General features: G+C 32.7%; 1 protein-coding gene across 1 annotated transcript; it reads right to left on the bottom strand.

Annotated features, from left to right (window-relative positions):
• Window positions 1–103: 103 nt before the first annotated feature.
• LOC127726580 (ammonium transporter Rh type A-like) lies at window positions 104–24,047 on the bottom strand. Its single transcript, XM_052233997.1, has 10 exons — window positions 23,900–24,047; window positions 21,281–21,473; window positions 20,338–20,488; window positions 14,000–14,144; window positions 12,858–13,021; window positions 11,652–11,789; window positions 8,168–8,301; window positions 7,021–7,202; window positions 4,785–4,938; window positions 104–367 (listed from the first exon to the last, which is right to left on the bottom strand). The coding sequence occupies exons 1-10, from the start codon at window positions 24,045–24,047 to the stop codon at window positions 355–357; spliced, it is 1,422 nt and encodes a 473-aa protein (XP_052089957.1). The 3' UTR covers window positions 104–354.
• Between the last annotated feature and the right edge of the window lie 530 nt (window positions 24,048–24,577).

Genomic DNA, 24,577 nt, shown 5'->3' with positions numbered 1-24,577 from the left:
CAATATTATTGAATCTATCTCTTTGGGAAGGAATTTTAATTTTATCAAATGACATCGAGACTCATATTGAAGCAGCTTGAACGCGAAATACGTAGTTAATTGTTGCTAGTTAGTACTGGTCATTCCTGTAGTCAATAAAAAAGTCAATTGTTGTATTCTTTATACAACAGTTAACATTATATGCAACAGTAGACATTTAATCACAATCAAGAAAAATGTACACTATAAGAAAGTTTTTTGTCTTCAGTTTTAATTTTACACAGGCATGCAGTACGTCTCAAATATGTTCGGTGGTAAGCTTCACAAATGAATCCGGCTTTACTGTACTAGCTTTCTGTTTGGTTGCAGATTTCATTATATTAAAGGTCTGAATGAGAATAGAAAGTATAACATCATTTTATAACGTAAAAAAATAAAAGATGCAGGAAAATCAAATGCTTAATTTTTTCAAACATGACGGAAGTTGCTTGGATGGTCAGTTCAAGTAAATGCTCTAGATACTTACATGTTTATGGGTATAAATAGGCGAAAGTAGTACACCGATATTCAAATATCATAAATCGATAAAGAATAAACAAATCAAGGTAACAAACAAATTTTAGGGAGTCGCATGAAATCCAGTCAAAATGAGACTGAGTGCGTCGACACGGTAATTTCTTGTATACTTGCTTTGAGAAGCGGGAGGTTATACTGTTAAGTGTTCGAGTTCATGTTCGTTTGCCTCTCCCCGTTTCGTATCGTATCATTACTCCAAGATGTCTCATCAACCTTTCATTGTGTTGTAATTTTTAAGGTAAGTTTAAAGAAAACCTCTTATGATACGTAAATGGTATTTGTAACGTAGTTTTATAAAGGAGAGGTGAATATATCAAAGGGATATTCAAACTCATAACTCAGAAACAAACTGCCATTTCCATGGCAAAAAATGGATACGATGGAAAGATAAAGAATAGTACACATAACACAATGCAGAAAATTGAAGACTGAGCAACACGAACCATTACCAAAAACCAAGGGTGATCCCAGGTAAATCATGAGAGGAAGTACAAGCAATTGAATATCTTCACAACTTTGAGATATATACTCCATATGCAGCTGCTAGAATGTTGCTACATTGAAATTGAAAGTTCACAATTGGGAAGCTGAAATCCTTTCTTTTGTCATATAGTTTTGTTCTTAGTCGACCCTCATTGTCAATTTCGATGTGTTTTTAAAGATATTTAATCAGACTTAATTCTTTATTGTCTCGTGTATTTCAAGTTATATCGGATAGATGCGTTTAACTTAGTCACCATACTTTATTACAGTTTTAGTGAGAGGACAGCATTTATACAGTGGAACTTGTAGTTAACGGACATGGCTAGTGTATGGGGTCAGCTTCGTGTGAATAAAGCAACAATTCAGCAAGAAGAGGAGCACAATTGGTTCCCATGGTAATGCCGATTATTTAATGAAATTGCATCCTCTACACGTAACAAATAACTTGTCGATCAATCAAGAAATCAATTATCTCGTTAATGTCCTATTAAGGGCATTTGTTTTTTAGTAGGAGTGATTTATACAAATTTCGATTGATCTCTCTCAAAAATAAGATAATTGTCTCTACATTGGCCATTCTTTTTGTTTGAAATAAAGCAGGATGAATTATTTCAATTTGTCTTTTTAAAAGTTATGAGAGGGGGAATACTATTAAAGGTAGAGTGAAGAAAAGTCAAATGATTTATTATTGCTAGACGAGAGAGATTTTTATTAGTATGTACTGTAACAGATATTTGGATTTTTGTCGCGCCTGCGACTTTTGTCGAGCCTTGACATAGGAAAAGTGATTCGGAGGCGGCGGCGGCGGCGGCGTTAGCTAACTTCTTAAAAGCTTTATATTTTAGAAGGTGGAAGATCTGGATGCTTCATACTTTGTATATAGATGCCTTATGTTACGAAGTTTCCGTCTGTCACATGTCCATTGTCCTTGACCTCATTTTCATGGTTCAGTGACTACTTGAAAAAAGTTAAGATTTTTGTAATGTTAATTTCTCTCTTATTATAAGTAATAGGATAACTATATTTGGTATATGCGTACCTTGCAAGGTCCTCATGCCGGTCAGACAGTTTTCACTTGACCTCAACCTCATTTCATGGATCAGTGTACAAGGTAAAGTTTTGGTGATCAAGTCCATATCTCAGATACTATAAGCAATAAGTCTAGTATATTTGGTGTATGGAAGGATTGTAAGGTGTACGTGTCCAACTGACAAGTGTCATCTGACCTTGACCTCATTTTAATGGTTCAGTGGTTAAAGTTAAGTTTTTGTGTTTTGGTCTGTATTTCTCATACTGTATTCAATATGTCTACTATATTTGGTGTATGGAATGATCGTAAGGTTACATTTCCAGATAGCAGGTGTCATCTGACCTTGACATCATTTTCATGGTTCAGTGGTCGAAGTTAAGTTTTAGAGTTTAAGTCTTTTTTCTAAGACTGTATGGAATAGGTCAACTATATTTGGTGTATAGAAATATTTTATGATGTACATATCAGTCTTGCAGGTTTTATTTGACCTTGAGCTAATTTTCACGGTTCATTGTACTTGTTATCCAACATTAATGTATTTAGTTATATAAGACGTGTCAGGGTACTTGTTATCCAACATTAATGTATTTAATTATATAAGACGTGTCAGGGTACTTGTTATCCAACTTTAATGTATTTAGTTATGATGTTGTATTTGTAATTCTGATCGGATATTGTTAAATGTCTTATCGTTTGTAGTTTTAATTCTAATTTTTTAATTTTCTATTCGTATGTAAAAGTAATGGGTAAAGATAATTAATCACCCAGTTCATCTATAATATTTTAGTTTGGGGCAACTATACGATCATGATTGATTTGTTTTTTTTTCAGTTAATTTAGAAGAAATACCAGCATAGCTAGATAATACAATTAATTATCTAATTACTAACATAATTCTATATTAATAAAATTGTAATTGTTATATTATACATCAAATACCATAATTACAAACCTTGTGTTTTGGTCTGTTTTTCTTAAACTATAAGCAATAGGTCAACTATATTTGTTGTATGGAAGGATTGTAAGCTGTATATGTCTGCCAGGCATGGTTCATCTGACCTTGACCTCATTTTATTGTTCATTGGTCAACGTTAAGTTTTCTTGGTTAAGTCTGTTTTTTCTGAACTTTAAGACATAGGTCAACTATAATTAGTGTATTGAATGATTGTAAGGTGTTCATGTATTTCTTGTTTGGTTTATTTTTTGTGTATCATGTTAAGTTTATTTGATAGTTGTAATAAAGTTTTATATTTAGGACTATCTACATAATATCAATGGTTAGTAAAGGAGTCGAGACATTTCAGCGTGTGCATTCTTGTTTTAAGTATCCGTTGCCTATTCAGTCCTCCCCTTCATTCACAATTACTTAAACGATACTTGATTGCTGATAAAAAAAAAATTAAAACAAACAAATTATAAATTGCATGCGTCCGAAGTGCTTTTCTGAATTTATCTTCGTCAGGAACGCTCAAAGCCACATGTATAAGAACCAAACCAGTTAAAAGAGAATTGATGCTAATATTTTAGAAAGTAGTTTCGTCGAACACTTGCATGGGAGACCTAGAAAAACAACGTCTTTTGTAAGGACACTTATGTAATTTATGTATCCAATACAGTGAAGGACGATCCAGTTCGTCATCTTTAGTTCATATCATTTGTATTCTCATTTACATAAAGACAATTTGGCCCTGCAACTTCAGTCATGGTTCATAGACATTTAAGTGAATAATTAGACCTCATTGAATCCGTATTCGTGTGGCCTTCAATTTAACCCATTAGCTATAGATTGGTTATGCATGAATTAGTCGTGTTCAGCCATTAAAAGGAAAAGAATGTTAACATTGAAAGTGAAACAAAGGTGAACCATTTCATTGACTGACTCGATCCACAAAAAACATTCCTATACAGGTAAAAACGATAATTATCTTTTGTTTTTAACCTATAAGATGAAATCAAACAGACCTAGAAAAATCTAATTGCACGAGGTCGCCGATCTATCTATATGTATTTTTATGTTTATATCAGTTTAAGTGACCATCGGCAGATTACGGAGGTCATCTCGATAGTTAATTAGATGGCGTCTACAAACGAAATTCTGATATATATTATCGAGCACATGCATAGTTCAGTCTAAATGTAATTCGGATATACGTTTCAGTATGTTATAAATCAAATATGAGAATTTCAGTCAAATCGGTGATCATGAATTTGACAGCAAGTGCCCCTTTAAATATTGCCTTTTAATTTCAACATTTGCATTATACCGGCAAACTACATATTTTAGAATAAGATGATTGCAAGACATATATCTTTTTGACAACATTTCATTCTACTTGTCTTTTGGGATTTTCGTGGCAGGTTTTAGGCTTGTGCATAACTGCCATCTGCACCCAAAATGTCAGGGCATATATATATATTGAAAGTACTGAGCGAGATCACCATCTTCCACTCTACATGTAATTGTATCATTATCTCATGAAATACTTCAAATTAAAATAGCAATTCATGAATATGACAGTTGTTTTTCGTTCGTTTGATGTGTTTGAGCTTTTGATTTTGCCATTTGATAAGGGATAAACTCATCAGAGATACCAGGATTGAAATTTTATATTTACGCCAGACGCATGGTTCGTCTACAAAAGACTCATCAGTACTTTTCGCTTTGAATTTTCCTTGGAGTTCGATATTTTTGTTATTTATCTTTTTTCATACATACGTTCTTTCTTCATCATTGCTATTTATACCATTCCTCTCGCCATTTGTAACAACGCCTGATGGGTAACCTTCTGTAGATACGTTCCAATGTACTCGATCGTCGAACAACGAATCCCCGTCAGGTCTGTCACAAAACGGTAGTTTCAAAATAAAACCTATAAAACAAATATTTGAAAAAGTATAAACGATGGAAAGAAAGAAGATACAAATATATACATTATCAAGTACAGTAGAGTTTGGATTATAATGAAAAGCTTAAACATATTAAACAGTAGAGTTATCATTTCGTTTGTTCTACATGTTCTAATGACTAAGGCCAAAATATATATTCTTGTTTCCTGCCTCAAGAAGGCCAAAATATATTCTGGTTTCCTGCCTCAAAATGCTAAAACATATTCTGGTTTCCTGCCTCCTGAAGGCCAAAATATATTCTGGTTTCTTTTTCTTAAAATGTCCTGTACCAAGTCAGGAAAATGGCAGTTGCTATCTTATAGTTCGTTTCTGTGTGTGTTGCATTGTCGTTTTTGTTTTTTGTTGCACTTCAGTGTTTCTGTTGTTTCGTTGTTTTCCTCTTATAGTTGATGTGTTTACCTCATTTTTAGTTTGTTTCTCTCAATCGATTTATGACTTTCGAACAGCGGTATACTACTGTTGCCTTTATTTCCTACCTTCAGAAGACCAAAATATATTCTGGTTTTCTGCCTGCTGAAGTCCAAAATATATTCTTGTTTCCTACCTCCAGAAGGCTAAAATATATTCTGGCTTCCTGCCTCCAGAAGGCCAAAATATATTCTGGTTTCCTGCCTCCTAAAGGCCAAAATATTTTCTGGTTTCCTGCCTCCAGAAGGCCAAAATATATTCTGGTTTCCTGTCTTCAGAAGGTCACAATATATTATCGTTTCCTGCCTCCAGAAAGCCAAAATATATTCTGGTTTCCTGCCTCCGGAAGGCCAAAATACATGCTTGTGTCCTGCCCTGACAGAAAAAAATGATAGGTAGGTTAAGTTATATTGTTTTTGTACTAGTATAATACTTTTCTTTCGACGACTCTATAATGAGATAAAAGTTGCAATTTAAAGGGTCACTAGCTGTCAAATTCATGTTCATCGATTTGATTCAAATTCTCGTATTTGATTTATAAACATGTAAAACAAATATCCAAATTATAAAAAGTCAAAAATAAGCAATTTACAGAGCATGGGATCGATAATATGTAGCTTCGTTTCGTGTGTATTTTAGTCTTGACGCCATCTAATTAACTATCGAGTTTACCTCCAATGACCTCTGATGGTTATATAAGCGATATAAACATAAATATAGATATAAATAGAAATCGAACTCGTGCAATTGGATTTTTCTAGGTCTGTTTAATTTCATATTATAGATTAAAATATGTGAATCATTGTATAACAATGATTTTTTGTGGATCGAATCAGTCAATCAAATGATTTACCTTTGTTTCACTTTCAATGTTGACATTAATTTCCTTTAAATAACCAAACACGCTCAATTCATGCTTTATCCATCTCTAGCTAAGGGGTTTAATTGGAGATCACATGAATACGAATTGAACGAGGTCGAATTGTTCACTTGCAAGTGATTAATTCATCATCAATGTTTCTTAGCTTAATTTGACAAAATTAAACCATACTGGCTGATAAAAGCGAAATATTATTTCCCTATTTCACTTTCATTAATGTTTGAACAAAAAAAAAATAGTACTTTATATATCTCGTAGCTAGTGTCCCTTTAAAGCAATGTTCGAAATTGAGAATATGAAGGTTGGCATAAAACATTACTTTTTATATTTTGGCCAAACTGGCCTAACGTTTAAAAATATGTACTTTCTTAGAAGACGATGTAAAGAGCATTCGTACAAATGTCCCGAATGATCAATTCGATATCAGTACTATAATATTGTTCAAACTCATTAAGTGGTATGCAATAAAATTGAGAATCGACATGGGGAATGTGTCAAAGTGACAACAACCCGACCAAAGAGAAGAAAACTGCCGAAGGCCACCAATTGGTCTTTAACACAGCGAGAAAATCCCGCATCCGGAAGCGGGCTTCGGCTGACCCCTAAACAAATGTGTACTTGTTCAGTAAAAATGGACGTCATACTAAACTCCAAAACATATAAATGAACTAAAATCAAAAACTGTATATTATAGCGTTAATTAATGTGTATTACATGGCGTATAATTGATCTACATTACAATGTTTATATACTGTACCTGTGATCGTCCCGCCTACCAAAGCAATAGCCAAAGTGATTATCAAAGCAACCATCTGGTATCCTCCTTGTTCCACACCACTCCTGCCTAGCCCTGGTTCCCATGTCGAATTTGTGTTGTGGTAATGTTTGTACTCGGGGCTGTTGAATGCAGGTGCTCGACCGTGGAAAATTACAAATACACTGTACAAAAGAGAAAAAAAATATTTTGAAGGCAAAAGATTTTGCAGTGGTGGGTAATTTGTTATTGCAAGCAACGAGTTGTAGAATGCTAGACATAGGGGTACTAATCCAGCGGCGACAGCGGACCAAGATCAAAATTACATAATCAGCTGTGTTTTTCAGTTATTAGTACTTATATTATAATCATCAGGTCAACTATATTAAGAGTAAGGTGTACATATCTGCCTGACAGGGTTAATCTGACCTTAACCTCATTTGCATGGTCCATTGATCAGTATTAGATTCAGTTTACATGAATAGGTCTGTTTCTAGGAAACTTGAAGTAGAAGATCAACTAAAACTGTATATGCATTATGGAATATGTGTTGTACATCATCATCATTCCATCATTCAATGTTCCTCTGACCTTGACATCATTTTACTGGTTCATTGGTTAACGTAACGTTTTTTTGGTAAGGTCAGTTTATATAAGCAATGCCTTAAATATTTTTAGTATATGAAAAAAGTGTAAGGTGTACATTTCCGTCTTGTAGGGATTATCTTTACATGGATCATTTGTGATGATAAGTTTATGTGATACTTGTAAGATTTGTAGTAAAACCTAAATCGTAAAGACATGAAATCGGCAATCATGATCAGTAAAGCAAGAGAGCTTAAGTGTGTGCACACTAATTTGCAAATTTAATGTCATGACAAATACAAGTTTTAAGATATAAACGTGAGAATATAAAAATATATATAAACAGTTGATAGGGGAAACAATCTAAATCATTAAGCACTGCTGTACACACAGTCCATTTTATACACTGGGTTTATTAAATGAGTTCGTTTATTTGTTTTTTTCCTGAATATAAATGAAATGTTGCCACTTGGCTTTGACCAAACAAATACCAATCAACCATAAGCGAAAGTTTACATTCCATCTGTTGTCTTTCAAAATTGTGTTTCATAATACAAATCTATACCTGTCGCCCCATTTTTCATATGAAGACAGAGATGCCAATACTGCACTAGCAATGCCTGCAAGAACCCCTGGCATTCCATGTAGATTATGTACACCACACGTGTCATGAAGCCTGACTTTATAAGACAAATAAGGCTGAAAAACAAATAATAATTGTCTATATACAAAGTCCTAATAATCAAGATTGTAAGCTGTTTACTGTTTCTTCATACTTCAGTTCCAAGATAGTCCCACTTACAATGACAATCATTACAGTAAAATATAAAGATTTTCATATAATTTGAAATCAAATTTTGCCGTGTGTCATCCGTTTACTTAACTCGTGAACTTAAGTATGGTAAAAGTATGTTGAAGCTATTTTTTTTCGAAAAAAAATAAAAACAGATATTTAAAAAAAAAACACACAATGAGATTGCAAAACTTAAAAAACACACACTGAAAATTTACATTTTCTGAAAGAGATATTGAGAATAAATGACTTTTTTTAGGGATGTCAACGAATACTCGAGTACTCGAGTATCGCTCGGTAGTTCCGAGTATCGAATACCAAAATGAAACTCGACTAATCGGTTTCGAGCTAAAAAATAGTTTTATTAACAGCGCCTCCCGTGAATTTAGTTATTAATCAAAACCAATCAAAATACAAATCAAATGTTTGCGTTTAATTATCACTATAAATTCCTCCGATCAGTCGTATGCTATGATCAAGAGCACATTTCCAAGGCTTGCACTTTTGGGTAATCGTCTTATAGTCCCAAAGTAGGTTAAAGTTACGTTCTAAAGTTGAGAAATCGATTCGTCCCAGAAAACTTTGACAAGATAATATTTTTTCTATAGATTTTATTAATTAATTGATTAGATAATTGCCAGTTTACATAATTAGAATATCATTAAGTAATGTAGAATTACAATTTTATTTTCGAAAATGTATTCCTCTAATATTTCGTAAATGGATAACGAAAATTCGTCTGTCCTCACACAATCTATGTATTGAAACTGGTCGTTTTTATTGGAATTAGAAAAAATAGTAGAATGTGTTTTATGTGTGATCTAAATGCAGTAGAGGATGGATTACATTTAATTTACAATGTACAAGTTATACTCACAGTGGCGGATCCAGAGGGGGGCGTAGAGGGCGTACGCCCCCCTTTTGCTTGCACTTTTTTTTTTTTCTTTTTTTTTTAATGATTAATCAGAATAGACTTTGTGAACTTTGCCATTTCCCGTGTATTTAATTTTTATGCGACAATTCTTTACTTATAAAGATATTTTTCGCTCGTATTTACCGTAATATATTATTGATTATGTCAAAGTCATGTGATTCGCTACGGTGGAGTTGACCAGTACGTCGAAAAAAACGTCACTAAGACATTTTGAAATTCAGATTACAGTAACACATTCCTTAGGCTGAGGATGACGCCTTCAAAGCAACAAAGTATTGAGCAAGAAGTTGAACGTATTGACTTCTATTTCACAATTCCACCCAACAGAAAGTAATACTCTATTACACTCTCATGAAAAAAAAAGTTCCACAGCAATATTATTTACCTACATGTACGAAAACATGTTTAACCCCACACGCCCCAGCCCATTAATAACATTGCTGAATAGTGATCCCCAGTCAGTAAGCTCTAGATATAGATTTTTAAGTCTAAGGTACGGACCATTTGATTTGAGGGGTCAGTCTGAGATATTTTAGAGAAAACATTCTGACCCTGATTTTTGCCTTAAACAAAAATTCTGGCCGTATCTGGATTGAAAACAATAATCTTGTCCACTTTTTTGCTATGAGAAAAAAATATTTTCAACAGAATTATTTAGCATTAAAATGAACCTGATTAATAAAAAAACTGGTGTATTTTTTTTTGAGGGGTTGCATGTGAATCCCATATCTGACCGGAATGTCTGTTTCGCCGAACTGATATACTGAATACTTTTTTCAATGCCCGACTGCAACCTGCCTGCTGGGCGTGGCCCATATGTCACCATGTGTCGACCGCCATTCACAACTTCATTGTCATTTCCGACTCATTCGTAGCCTTTGGTTGATTTGGAACCCCTCACTTCCCTTTTTGGGTGAAACATTTGGATAAAAATTGCTTGTTTGTCTTTCTTCGTGTCGGTCGTATTGTAAATTTCATTGAATAGCCGTATATCTTGTTTACAACAAGAAATCTGTGAGGTTATGCTAACTAACCATACAACAAACGAGAATTTTCCTTGTCCATTTTGTACTGACAAATCCCACATCAAATATATCAATTAGTACATAGCTTTGGATCCATCCAATCATTTTATAATAGACAATTGATGGAGAGAATACGGCACCAAAAATGTCCAACCCCTACACGTTAACTATAAAATGCATTTTACACTTATTTTATGGTTTTTTAGCCAAAAAAGGTCCAAAAAATTTAATGATACGCCCCCCCTTTCCAAAATCCTGGATCCGCCCCTGACTCATACTAGAGGGTTTTGCATCCATAAGACAGCGATCGAACCATAATACATAAAATTGGTATTATTTTATGTTTCTATTTTGTAGATGTTTTTCTTCGCTCGGTGAATTCAACGAGTAATCGATTAGTATATATTGACCGAGTTGACATCCCTACTTTTTTTACACTGGGCACCCTTATTTTACTGTTTACAATCTAAAACCAATAGTGTATAAGAATCCTAACAAACAACAAATAACAAGAGTTATCGATATTTTACTAAATTTTCCTTTGATCTTACTGACTGATACTTTCCTTTCTCAGCACAGTAGAGTGTTATGTAAAATTGTAGCTAGAAACTAAGGGCGCACGTGCCCGTTGTCATGAAATTAACAAAGTCGTCATAGGTAAAATAGCGATAAACAGATTATCATTGGTCATCTCAACGAGATTGATTTTCTCGCTTGAGCCGGCACGGCGAAAGTGAGAAAAGCACTCGAGTTGAGATGATAATCTATAACTCCATGTTGATCTAGAGGCATATCAGGTTATTGTCGGCTAAAGATAAACATTGAAGTTAACAATTTAACACATATAGGCGATAACAGTGCTGCCACACAACCGATAACTGGAGCTCCTCCACAATGATTGAAAGGCATACCAGCTTCCTGTTGACTTTAATAGTTACTGTTACTAATCTTAAACCTTTAGTCGATAACAGTGCTGTCACATAACCGCTAACTGGAGCTCCTCCACATGAAATGAAAGGCATACCAGCTTCCTGTTGACTTTTTGATACTTAATGTAAACGTTAAGAGTCCCGCGAAACAAACAAAAACTAGAGCTTAACATATGGAATGGGAGGCATATCAACTTCATATCGATTCTAGCTTACTGTAAACAATATAAAACCAATAGTCGTTAAGAGTCCCGCAAACAATTCAAAACTAGAGCTCCACGTGGATTGAGAGGCATATATACATTTATGTACCAGCCTCCTGTTAACTTTAATGATAAAATCATTTTTCTGTCGATTTTGATACTTACTGTTACCAATCTAAAACCGATAGTCGATAAGAGTCCTGCCAAACAACCGATCACTAGGGCTCCCCAAGGATTCAAAGGCATATCAGCTGTAGCTCCCACAGCTACCCCTCCAGCGAGTGTTGCATTCTGTATGTGGACCTACATTGTAAATACAAACAATGAGCGATAATTTTATGGAAGATCATATGGTGGTTATAATTTAATTTTAATTGAAAATTGTTGTCGATCGATATACTGCTTGCTGACATTTGACGTTAGCCGAGCGAATATCAGCCAACCATACTTCTTGATGGCCTCAAAGTGGCATAAACAAGGATGGAGATATAAAGGTTAAGTCTATGAAATACACACGGTTTTTTGGGGTATAAATTATCTGTTTAATTAAATCATTGAATATGCTTTTTCTTAAGTGCAAAACACTTGGGGATGATGTTAATTCATAGAGTGATTGATCTATAATACGAATTCGTAACATTGTAATTCACCAGTAAACTTTAAGCTGTTTAGCTGATACACTCGTTTTTCATTGTTTAGAATTGATCATATGGGTTAAAGGTTGCAAAATGATTTAAATTCTGAATGATTGTCATTTCAGTCATCCGATTGAAACAAAAACAAAAAAACATCCAAACCACATCGCACCGCAAAGAATACAAAAAAAATAAAAAATAATCGCATTAAAAAACCAAAACGCCACATCTTTTGATAATTACGAAATCGCCAATGATTTGCAAATTTGAGTAAAGAGAAACGGGTGAAATCAATTGAACAATAGCATATATGTTACTACATGTCCTTTGTTAGTTATCATGGGTGAAACCAATCGACATGCGCGGGATTTCGCGTTAGTTTTCTTATAATCATACGATATACTACGCAAACAGAAAACGTCAATTTTTAGGGAATCCGTCATATTAATGTTTATCGACTATTATGAAGTTGTTGGATGTGTCTAGAATTTGAATAGTTATCAAAGAGGTACCAGGCTTATAATTTGATACGCCAGACGCGCGTTTTGTCTACATAAAACAAATCAGTGACGCTCAGATAAAAAAGTTAGAAAGCCAAAACAAGTACAAAGTTGAAGAGAATTGACGACCCAAAAAGACCTTTCACTTACTCACATACGGAAACAATTTAAGTTAAACTTTCAAACACGGTTGATCTATTGAACGAAACGAAATCTTAATCCATGTTCGCACCTACCATTTCCAATTTCCCATTTTTATCAACTATTGACGATACTGCAAATGTTATAATAGTGCAGGCAACCAACGAGAGGTACGTATTTATTACAGCCCGGTACTGTTCTCCACCGGAAGCAGCTCCACCATTAAAACTTGGCCAATACAGCCACAGAAATATAGTTCCTGTTGGAACAAAAAAAGAAATAAAATATGTATTATTCAAACCTAAAAATAAAGTATTAAGAAAATAACACTAATAAGTGAGAGAGAAAAGACTGGTTTTTTATTTGCTTCAAGTTTGAAACCTTTTTTTCTACTATAGTAAGTTTGAAGAACTGATAATTTACCTGCAACATGTTATACTCTTTTAGTATTTCAAAATTAATTAACTGTTTTTCTACAATTATGTTTTAGTATTACATTAGTTTGAACTTCAATCTTAAAGTCAGTATTTTGTATTGTGTTTATTAATTCCCGTCTGCATGTGTGGTGTCATGGCCGAAGCGTTCTCGGCTCTAGCGCGGGAGGTTATGTGTTTGATCTCCGTACAGGTCAAACCAATGATTTGAAAATTGGTATCTGCTTAGCACGCGGTAAATAGGAGAAAAAGCAATGATTGGTCGGCTCACGAGTAGGAATACTGTGTCTAGGTATCATGGCTACCAGACGACTCTCATTTTATGCACCAGCACTTGCACGTTTAGAATGCAGTGTGTCGATCTTATACAACATAGGGTTTATTATCATTCACTCAAGTTAATCATGTTCTCGAACTCTAAGCGGCTAATCCATCTATCCGCCAATGTACTTTGTTACGTAGTACAATGTACTACTTTTAATACCAAAAACTATTTCATCTGTTATTAATATATGATACAACGAGTGGCTGGAAAAGGATTTTTTTTTTATGAAATTACAGTCCTACACAGGGTACATATGAGTACCATACAATATTCCTGCACACATGTTACGAAGTCGGAAGTTGAACGGGAACATCAAACTTGCTGTACAAATTATGAATTGTTAAATAAGATAATCTTAAAATAGTCATATAATTTTGAAATATTATACATCTTTCAGTACTGGATTTTTTGGCTAAGCTTTTCAGTTCATCAAAGTTAAAGCATCAAAATATAACACAGTCAATATATAAATGGTTACCTATCATGGAAAATAGATCAGAATGGTAAACTGTCCCTTCATTTTGATGTTCATCTAGATTGTCGCTGTATAATACTCTTGCTACCGCTAGCCCAAAATAAGCACCAAAAGCATGAATAAACATAGATTCACCAACATCTACTACCTGGAAATTAATCACAAATTAGATTATATTGAAATTGTAGGTGGTTGCTTATAAGAAAAACACCTACTTTATGAAAAAATATCAAGTACTCTCGCAAACGCTCTTACAAAATTAGTTACAAAGGCACGCACGTACAAAAGAGTTTCCTCTTATATATATATTTTTTTTTAAACACACAATTCAATTCTTTATTAACCAAATGTTTTACAACATATAGGTACATGTATAATCAATAAATACTAAATATAGATTACAAAAATAGTATTAAGATCATGACAAAACAGACAGAAGTATTAAATACACAAAAAATAAATACATATAGATATAATTCCAAAAAGCAAATATATGTAACAAATGAATTACAAATCATCTTACTGAAAACAGTCATTTCTGAGCTTCAGTGCTCTAAATATATATTTTCCTAAGTTGCACAAGTCTTTTACATTAGTAGTGCTTAATAATTGTAAAAGTTTATAAACAGATGGCTTACGCCAATAATATGGTTTTATCAAACATTCACGCAAATTTGAATATAAAGGACATGATAAAATAAAATGCATTTCGTCCTCAATATCATCAATACACAATGTACAGGTTCTAAGGTTTCTATTTACATTAGAATACCTTCCCTTCTCTATAGCTAGATTATGTGATGACAAACTAAATTCAACAATACACTTTTTATAAATTTCGGGTATTGGTTTACATAAATATGACTGCAAAGAAAAATTGGATATCATATATCTATACAAAAAACATTTTGATGAACTTTCTAAAGTAGCATCAAACTCTTGTTTGACAATATCACATAGTCTCTGTTTAATAACCATAATATGATCTTTACATAAAGAATTTTGTGAATACCACAAATCATTTAACCCAAGATGGAACAATTCCTTTCGTATATTACAAACCCATTTTTTTTGGTCATTAATTTTGGATTCTTTAAACACATATCATATAAACAATTGTAACAACCATGTAATATACAATTGTTATTATTCAATACTTTAATCTAATATTTAAATATACGCAATTTCCTGGTTACTAACATTGGAAATCTACCAAGTTCACAATAAACCATGACATTCTGTGTACTTGTTTTAACATTCAAAATTATTTTACAAAAATCAATATGTATCTTTTCTGTGTCTTGAGCTTTATGGAAGCCCTATATTTCAGAACCATAACACAGAATACTACTCAAATATGTATCTATAATGACAATAACGTGCCATAATTAAATGTAAATTTTCTAATATTACTAAATTAACAAAACATAGCTTTTCTACCTTGTTCTGCAACTTTTTTTTGTGCAACAGCAAATTTTCCATTAAAATTAAGAACAACACCTAGATAAGTAAATTTGTTAACAATATCTATTTGCACATCATCATAAAACCATTTATCTTCTTCCTTTACTAAGCCACCGTTTCTAAAAATTACAATTTTGGTTTTATCAATATTTACAGTTAATTTCCATTTCTTGGTATAAATATACAATGCATTTAACATCTCTTGCAAACCATCTTTTTCCGAAAAAATTACCATGTCATCTGCATACATTAATAAAAAATAAACTTAATTCTTTCAACTCTACAGCTTTACAATTATTGTTTATAAACTCCATCTCACAATCATTTACATATAAAGCAAACAAAATGGGCGATAATACCTCCCCTTGCATTAAACCAACATTATTTTTGAAAAAGTCTGTTTTAAAACCCATTTATTGTAACACATGATTTGACATTTAAATACATAGAATCCGAAAAAATGACCATGTCATTTGCATACATTAATAAAAATAAACTTAATTCTTTCAACTCTACAGCTTTACAATTATTGTTTATAAACTCCATCTCACAATCATTAACACATAAAGCAAACAAAATGGGCGATAATACCTCCCCTTGCATTAAACCAACATTATTTTTGAAAAAGTCTGTGTAAAACCCATTTATTGTAACATATGATTTGACATTAAATACACAGATTGAATAACTGACAGTAATTTTCAATAATTTATCAATATTTACAGTTAATTTCCATTTTTTGGTATAAATATACAATGCAAACCATCTTTTTCCGAAAAAATGACCATGTCATCTGCATACATTAATAAAAAATATCTTAATTCTTTAAACTCTACAGCTTTACAATTATTGTTTATAAACTCCATCTCACAATCATAAACATATAAAGCAAACAAAATGGGCGATAATACCTCCCCTTGCATTAAACCAACATTATTTTTGAAAAAGTCTGTTTTAAAACCCATTTATTGTAACACATGATTTGACATTTAAATACATAGAATCCGAAAAAATGACCATGTCATTTGCATACATTAATAAAAAATAAACTTAATTCTTTCAACTCTACAGCTTTACAATTATTGTTTATAAACTCCATCTCACAATCATTAACATATAAAGCAAACAAAATGGGCGATAATACCTCCCCTTGCATTAAACCAACATTATTTTTGAAAAAGTCTGTTTTAAAACCCATTTATTGTAACACATGATTTGACATTTAAATACATAGAATCCGAAAAAATGACCATGTCATTTGCATACATTAATAAAAATAAACTTAATTCTTTCAACTCTACAGCTTTACAATTATTGTTTATAAACTCCATCTCACAATCATTAACACATAAAGCAAACAAAATGGGCGATAATACCTCCCCTTGCATTAAACCAACATTATTTTTGAAAAAGTCTGTGTAAAACCCATTTATTGTAACATATGATTTGACATTTAAATACACAGATTGAATAACGGACAGTAATTTTCCTTGTATACCAATTTTAGACAATTTAAACCATAAATTCATTCGATCAATAGTGTCAAAAGCTTTTGTATAGTCAACAAAACAGCAATATAGTTTCTTCTTTTCTGACAGTGTTTTTGAAATAATACTTTTCAGAGCAAAAATTGCATCAACAGTGGAAAGTCCGTTTATTAATCCAAATTGAGCATCAGTTATTGTATCATACGTGTTTGCCCATGTAATTAATCTATTGTTTTATTGTGTGTAAAAAGTTTGGCTAAGCAACTGACTAGGCTTATGCCTCGAAAGTTATTCGGGTCACTTGGGTCGCCGCGTTTGAAGACTGGTACCATAACTGCAATAGACCATGATTCTGGAAAAAATCCTGAAACTAATATACCATTAAATAATTTATTGAACACTGGCATCAACATATCCTGGAATTCGATGAAATATTCATTCAACAATCCATCAATACCATGACTCTTACTTCTCTTTAAACTAGATATAGCACATAGTATTTCTTTATTGGTAATAACAAAATCTAATTCCTCATAAATCGGTATTTTATCATTATTTGAATTTCCATTTCTTGAATTTTCCTCTGAATTAATTTCGGACGCTATTCGTTCAAAATGATCAAAAAATTCCTTTCCCGTTGCTTTAGGTTTAATTTTACTCTTAGATGAAAATTTTCTATAGAATAGTTTAGGATTGTGTCGCTTTAAGCTTTCTTACATATTTCCTTGCTGCTTTTTAAAATTTCGTTTCAGTTTTGCTTCAAGTAATTAATAATTTCGTTTTGCTGTTACTAAGTTCAGATGATGCGTACTACACTTACTATGGTTAAACACATTTAGACATCTTTTATAATGATTATACCCACGTTTACATTCATCATTAAACCATGGTTTGTCTTCAATCGTAGGAATAATTCCGTCCTGTTTCTTCCGAGACGTACTCACTTTTGGCCTAACTTTAAAGTAGGGCGACATGATTCCATTTAAAAATTCACTTTAGTCGGAAACAGTTTTATCTATGCCATCCTGTGATTCAAAATTTAAATCTTCACACAAAGAGTTGAGATTGTCAATATTATTAGACAGAGCTTCTTTACATTGAGATTTGTATTCATGATTTCATCCCTCCATTTAAAAGTTTTCCTTTCAACTCCATAATCAAGTTCACAATCAGTAATTAATTTATCCGTGAAATTCACATTCTTGTTTTTTTTTCTAGGTGCAAACTTGCGTGATCAGAAAATTGCGTAAAACTGGATATAATAAATTTGTCAATAATGCTGAATAAATCAACAGTTGTTAGAAAAAAAATCAATAACTGAAAATGACTTTGTGCCGCAATATGTGTAGTCATTTGGTAATCCATCTTTATGTCGACCATTTAATATCCTTAATCCTGTCGATTTACATAATTTTATTAGTTTCGAACCAGAATCATTGGATATAGTATCTGGATTTATGCGTGTAGATAACGAAGAGTCATTGCTATAACTGAATAGATTCGGTAGTTGATTTTGCAATGTTATATGGTATGTATCATCTTCAATGAAGTCAGAGACATTTGACGTTCTGCAATTTAAATCACCAACAAGACATATTTTTCCTCAAGCTTTAAAAGTTTTTTTTATCAGTTTCGGCGAGACAACCTAGTTTCTGATCAAGACCGTTCAGTCGGTTAAGTACTTCCGTTAGTATCCTACTCACATAATTAGGTTGTTGATGAGGTAACAACGGCGGAGACTGCTGTGTTTGGAGGGGGCTTGGAATAGCATCGGTACATGGTTAGGCACGTTTTGAGGTTGGGGTGGCGGATATTGTAAGTACTGTGTTGGATATATTGGTGTACTAGTAGCAAGCTGATGCGTATACCCGGTTGTTTTATTCGGGGTTGCATAGGTATATATAAAAAAGAAGATGTGGAATGATTGCCAATGAGACAACTCTCCACAAGAGACCAAATGACACAGAAAATAACAACTATAGGTCTCCGTACGGTCTTCAACAATGAGCAAAGCCCATACCGCATAGTCAGCTATAAAAGGCCCCGAAATGACAATGTAAAACAATTCAAACGAGAAAACTAACGGCCTAATTTATGTACAAAAAATGAACGAAAAACAAATTTGTAACGTATGTTCATTTAAACTGTTTATACACGATAAGGCGTAAGACATGGTGTTCGATATTGTTTCCTCCTTGTCAATATTAGTTACTTTACTGTTGTTCAGGCTTAATGTAGATTGGGATGCGCTACTATCTGAAACCTCGTCTTTTTTACGTTTCTTTTGTGGATTTGAAGTGCTACTTGTCTTTGTTAAGTCGCTTTTTTGTGGTAACGTTGCTGTGTCGTTGCTTTGTGGTAACTTTGTAGTGTCATTTTATTTTGATGAAGAAGGGTTAATAGTTTTATTTTGACCAGGATGCCTGTTCTTCTTCATAACGGTAAACTATATGTATATGTCCACATTGATTTATAACGATTAATAACTATCGTTTGAACTATACTCATGTGTCTTTGTATACAATGTTGTTTACCTTTTCTCTCGATTTATCTACTTCATACCAAAGAAAACAATGAAAACTTCTTTCAGCGACAGTTTTTTTGCTAATATGCACATATGATAATATAGAATAATCCAAATTGCACTAGTTAAGTCCAAATTTAATTCTGATATATTCCATTTATTACACTTTAAATCATATTTTTGTCTACTCAAAATTCCTGACGTCTGTTATGATCAGGTTCAATAACTCATATGTGCTGTTATTGTTGGTTGAATATACTAGTAATACATTTTTTTTAAATTTATTTCTTTAATTTTTTTCAATTTTTGAACTTAAATATTATCAGGCATGGATATAGTTAAATGCATCGTATTTAGAGGTGCATTAGCTACAATATATAAAAAAAAATATGATTTATTTTTGTTCATTCATTAATGACAGTGATATGGTGAAATAATATTTCGCTTTTAGCAGCCAAATTGGTTCAATTTTGTCAAAATAAGCTAAGAAACACAGCTCATTACTTATTCACTTGCAAGTGAATAATTCGATCTCATTGAATCCATATTCATGTGACCTTCAATGTAACCCGTTTAGCTTGAGCTAGAAATAGGCAAATATTAAAAAAAAAGATGTTAACTTTTATGCATAAATCCACCAGCAAACAGATGTATGTCAACTTGATTTCTCACAATGGTTAGCAGAAAGGTGCGAGTACTAGCAAAACAAATGGGAATTGCTTAATACCAGTTACCTTTATGTTGGGTGAGGAATATTTAATACACTATAGTTTCTAATGGATAGATATATACTGTGAACAAATATGTGCACATACAACAATTTTTACGAAAACAAAATAAAATTGCTTGACTACATTTGAACTTACATTTAAGAGTTCAAGACCAATGTGTTCATTGAGTTGTGACAACACAACTTCTATCACAGCCATTATAAGTAGTTGTAAAGCACTCGTTTTACCAAGAACAGCCCCAAAAGAAATAAGAACCGTGGCTGCAGCAAAATCGGCCGTCAGCATACTGTAAAAATATAATACAAATTTGCATACTAGTATGGACACTTTTTTATAAACAATGCCATCATATATGTTCCTGTTGGAACACATATTCTATACCCTTTATTCCGTAAGGAGCAAATAACTAAGGGGGCACGTAGCGTTGTCAATGAAATTAAATTGACATCGTCGTCATAGGTAAAATAGCGATAAACAGATTATCATTGGTCATCTCAACTCGATTGCTTTTCTCACTTTCGCCGTACCGGCTCAAGCGAGAAAATCAATCTCGTTGAGATGATCAACGATAATCTATAAATATACATTATATTACAGAATATTTCTTCCACTTGGAACTTATATTATGAAGGGACTTCTATTTCATGACAAAGCTCGTTTCAATGGATTCACTTCAGTATCTTTAAATATACTAGTCAAGACATTCGTTTTAATGAGTTAGGACCAACTACTGACCTAAAAGTTATTTCTTTTTCAAAAATTCTATACTTTAAGAGAACTGTCATTCACTGTGGGTATTCATGGACACGCTTCTTTAAAATGATATTTATAAATAAACATCAACTTTTTGCATTAAAATGAGGTTCTCATAATTCTTATTCTTATGAGCGTCTGTAATACATATCGAGGCGGCTCTAGTGGTTGTTCCTGGTGTCGAAATCCCCCTTTTCGATTTTTTTTAATCATATGAACGTTTCATTGTGCTCCGGGGGTTAGAAATCCTTCTGCTTTTCAAATTGACTGGATCTGCACCTGCCAGATGAAATAAAAAATATTAGTAGTCTGTGTTGGTACTTACTCACTTAGACCTATGCTAAATTTTCCGCCTTGCATGACGTTGCCATGAATAAAGCCTCTAACAATAAGAGCCCACTGGATAACAAATGATGCTAGGAGCAAGTTGATCCCGATTGCTGAGTAGCCATACCGCTTTAGGAACGTCATCAAAAATCCAAAACCAATAAATATCATTACATGCACATCCTGGAACACTGAAATAGTTTAAACATATGATTGAGTCAGTGTGTACAAAGCTGAACAAAATTAGGGATGCTTTTTGGCTCGGTGAACCATTACTAGTTGTTACATTTGTTTATAACCTATGAAAAGACTATAATAATTGATTGATTATTGATGTTTAATACAACTGTTGGCACTCTTGGTCATATCATGATGGGCAGGTTTATAGGCAGAGTAAGTAAGAGTAACCGAAGAGGAACCACTATTCAATTTCTTAGACAGGGAAACTGGCAATCCTGATCAATCTAAAAGATTTAAATCAAACCGTCACCTGCCCCGTGCTAGGTTCGAACTCACAAGCTAAGTATTTACAGGGTAGCGACAAATGTCGATGAACTACTTTTAGCCCAATCGGGCACCGATTATGGGTCAAGTAACAAATGGATGACTGAAACCCCTGTTTGACCAGTTTGTTGATGTATTTTCAAAGGCTTTTAAGAGAATTCATGGTTTACCGAACAAACAAGCAAACTAAAGTTGGTACACATACTCAAATGAAATATATCAATTGTTATAAAGTATTTAGACGATCTTACTTTCTATATACTACTGTTAAAATGTAAACATAACTGCAACAATTTCCTTTTTACAGCCAATTGCATTGAGTGTGTAGGCAAAGGTAATATCTTTGGTTAGCTTGCTTGCTAGCTGAACCGTGAAGTCATTATAAGGTTAAGTAAACTACTCTATTTTAAGAGTAGACTAGTCCGACAGATAACCAATCTATCTGTCTGTAGGACTAGTCTACTTCGAAAGGAGGGTAGTATACCTGACATAATAATGACTTCACGGTTCACCAAGCACGCAAGATAACAAAAGATATTACCTTTGCCTACATACTCAATGCAATCGGCTGTAATACTGTGGATTTATTCTAATTCGTGGAATACTAATTTTCGTGTATTTCGTTGGTAAAGGTGAACCACGAATTTTAATGTTGAGCGAAGTACAAATTTTCTATATAAGCATGTATGCAGATTTTGGCAAAACCACGAAATCAAATATCCACGAAAGTGCAATATTCCATCAATCCACGAAAATTGGAATTAACCTAAAAACTAAATAAATCCGCAGTATCGCTGTTGTAAAAGGTTACTAGTATTGCACTTAAATTAATGAATATATATGCTGAAGGCATATCTTAGATTGTTTCTGTTAAATTTATTTAGGGCTCGTATAGGCTGTTGGTGACTTATATAAAATTGAGAATGGAAACGGGTAATGTGTAAAAAAACAACAACCCGACCCCAAAGTGCAGAAAAAAAGCCCAAGGCAACCAATGGGTTTTCAACACAGCGACCCGGAAGCGGGATTAAGCTGGCAATGAACAAACAATGTGTACTAATTCAACGAAAATGTATGTCACACTAAACTCCGAAACATAAATGAATCAAAAAAAAAAAAAAAAAAAAAAAAAACATACAAAACTAACAAAGGTCAAGGCTGTCTATTTGTGGGAATTTTCAACTTTATTACTATCTTAAGAATTTATGTCTTTTTTTTCTCAGACCATTGCATTTTTGTTTTGCTTTGTTTTCAGTTTATCGACCGAGTCAATTATTACAATACTGACAAAAATGATGTGAGTGTTTAAAAAAATCAAGAATGTTTCTTAAATAAATGATCAGTTCTGTGTTATATTTTTATTTTTTTCTAAACAAGACTTTAACTATTCGATGTATATTATGTGTATAGAGAATATACTTTGGAGTCTAATTTCAAATGATCTAAGCAAACAATTAGTAGTGTTATATAAAAGTATATTATATATATGACACATTAAACATTAAAGATATTCTAGGTTTATGACAAAAAAGTGAATACTATCCAAACCCATAATAAATATTCTCGCTAATATTTTTAAAGAGAAAATATAAACAAGTATGTGCATTTTTTTTTTGTATATGTGATCGTCACTTCTATTTGAAATATTTTTATTTTATTTTGCATTTTGTTTTTTTCGTGTTTTTTTTGTAGAGGGTAGGGGTTCTGTGTGGTTCACTTTACATCGAATGAAAAGCATAATTTCCGGACTGTGTATGCATTCATTTATCATATAATAATCTATGTTGTGAATGTACTGGTATATAAACAAGGGTGTTCAATTATGTCTGTTTTTTCGAGTCAACTTTCTAAATGACGTACAGAAAAGGGATAGGTAATTCATCTTTCAGATCTGGACAGAGTTTACAGAAAAGAAAACAATAGACAACAGTTTCAGAATAAAAAAGACAATAATTAAAGATAGACGACTAGTAGGCAAAAAATAAAGAATTGAGAATAAATTGGTGTGGAATTATAAAGAATAGAAAACAATTGTATATGATGTTAAAGAATATAAATTGAGGGACCCAACATCCAGACCCTCATATTTACCATCATTATCGTCGACACTTACTTGGGTACATTGTTGTTACCGGAGTTTTTCCTTTTCTTGACTTTGCTTGTGCTGGTTCTTCATATTCAGCCAAAAGTCCAAAAATAATCACAAATATAACTTGACATGATATCAATAAAAATGAAAACTTTAACTTTTTCAAAGCCATTCTCATAGTTTTTTTTTCTTTTCCACAAAAAGACGTTTTCCTAAATTAAAGCAATTCGAAAAGCATCAGTAAAAAAAACAACTAATGTTAATTCCTATAGCTGCTTATGAAGTAAAAGGCGCTATATATTAAATCTGTGCTTGTCCTTTGAATATTAAAAGCAACAATAAAAAACAACACTTTTAATTTCGAATAGCGGTATACTACTGTTGCTTTTATTTAATGATAAAAATCAGATGTAGGTTTATCTTCACGCTTCTGTGCCTCATATATGTTCAAATGTATATCCTATAGGTGAATAATGTCAATAACTGTTTATGTACTGTGACCTTACTACTTATGACCCAAATGAGATTGCTGTTTATCTGGATAAATAGGAATGTCATAACAATGACATGGATTATACAGTTTATGGGTCAGACGATTATTGATTGATTGCTGTTTGCTTTACATTCAGTGGAACATAGTTCATGTATGTACAGGACGATTAGAGAATTAAGAACAACTGATTACCATGAAATTAAAAATCG

Source organism: Mytilus californianus, unplaced genomic scaffold (genome assembly GCF_021869535.1).
Source record: "Mytilus californianus isolate M0D057914Y unplaced genomic scaffold, xbMytCali1.0.p SCAF_18, whole genome shotgun sequence".
Lineage (NCBI taxonomy): Eukaryota > Metazoa > Mollusca > Bivalvia > Mytilida > Mytilidae > Mytilus > Mytilus californianus.
This window is presented reverse-complemented; position numbering and strand designations above follow the sequence as displayed.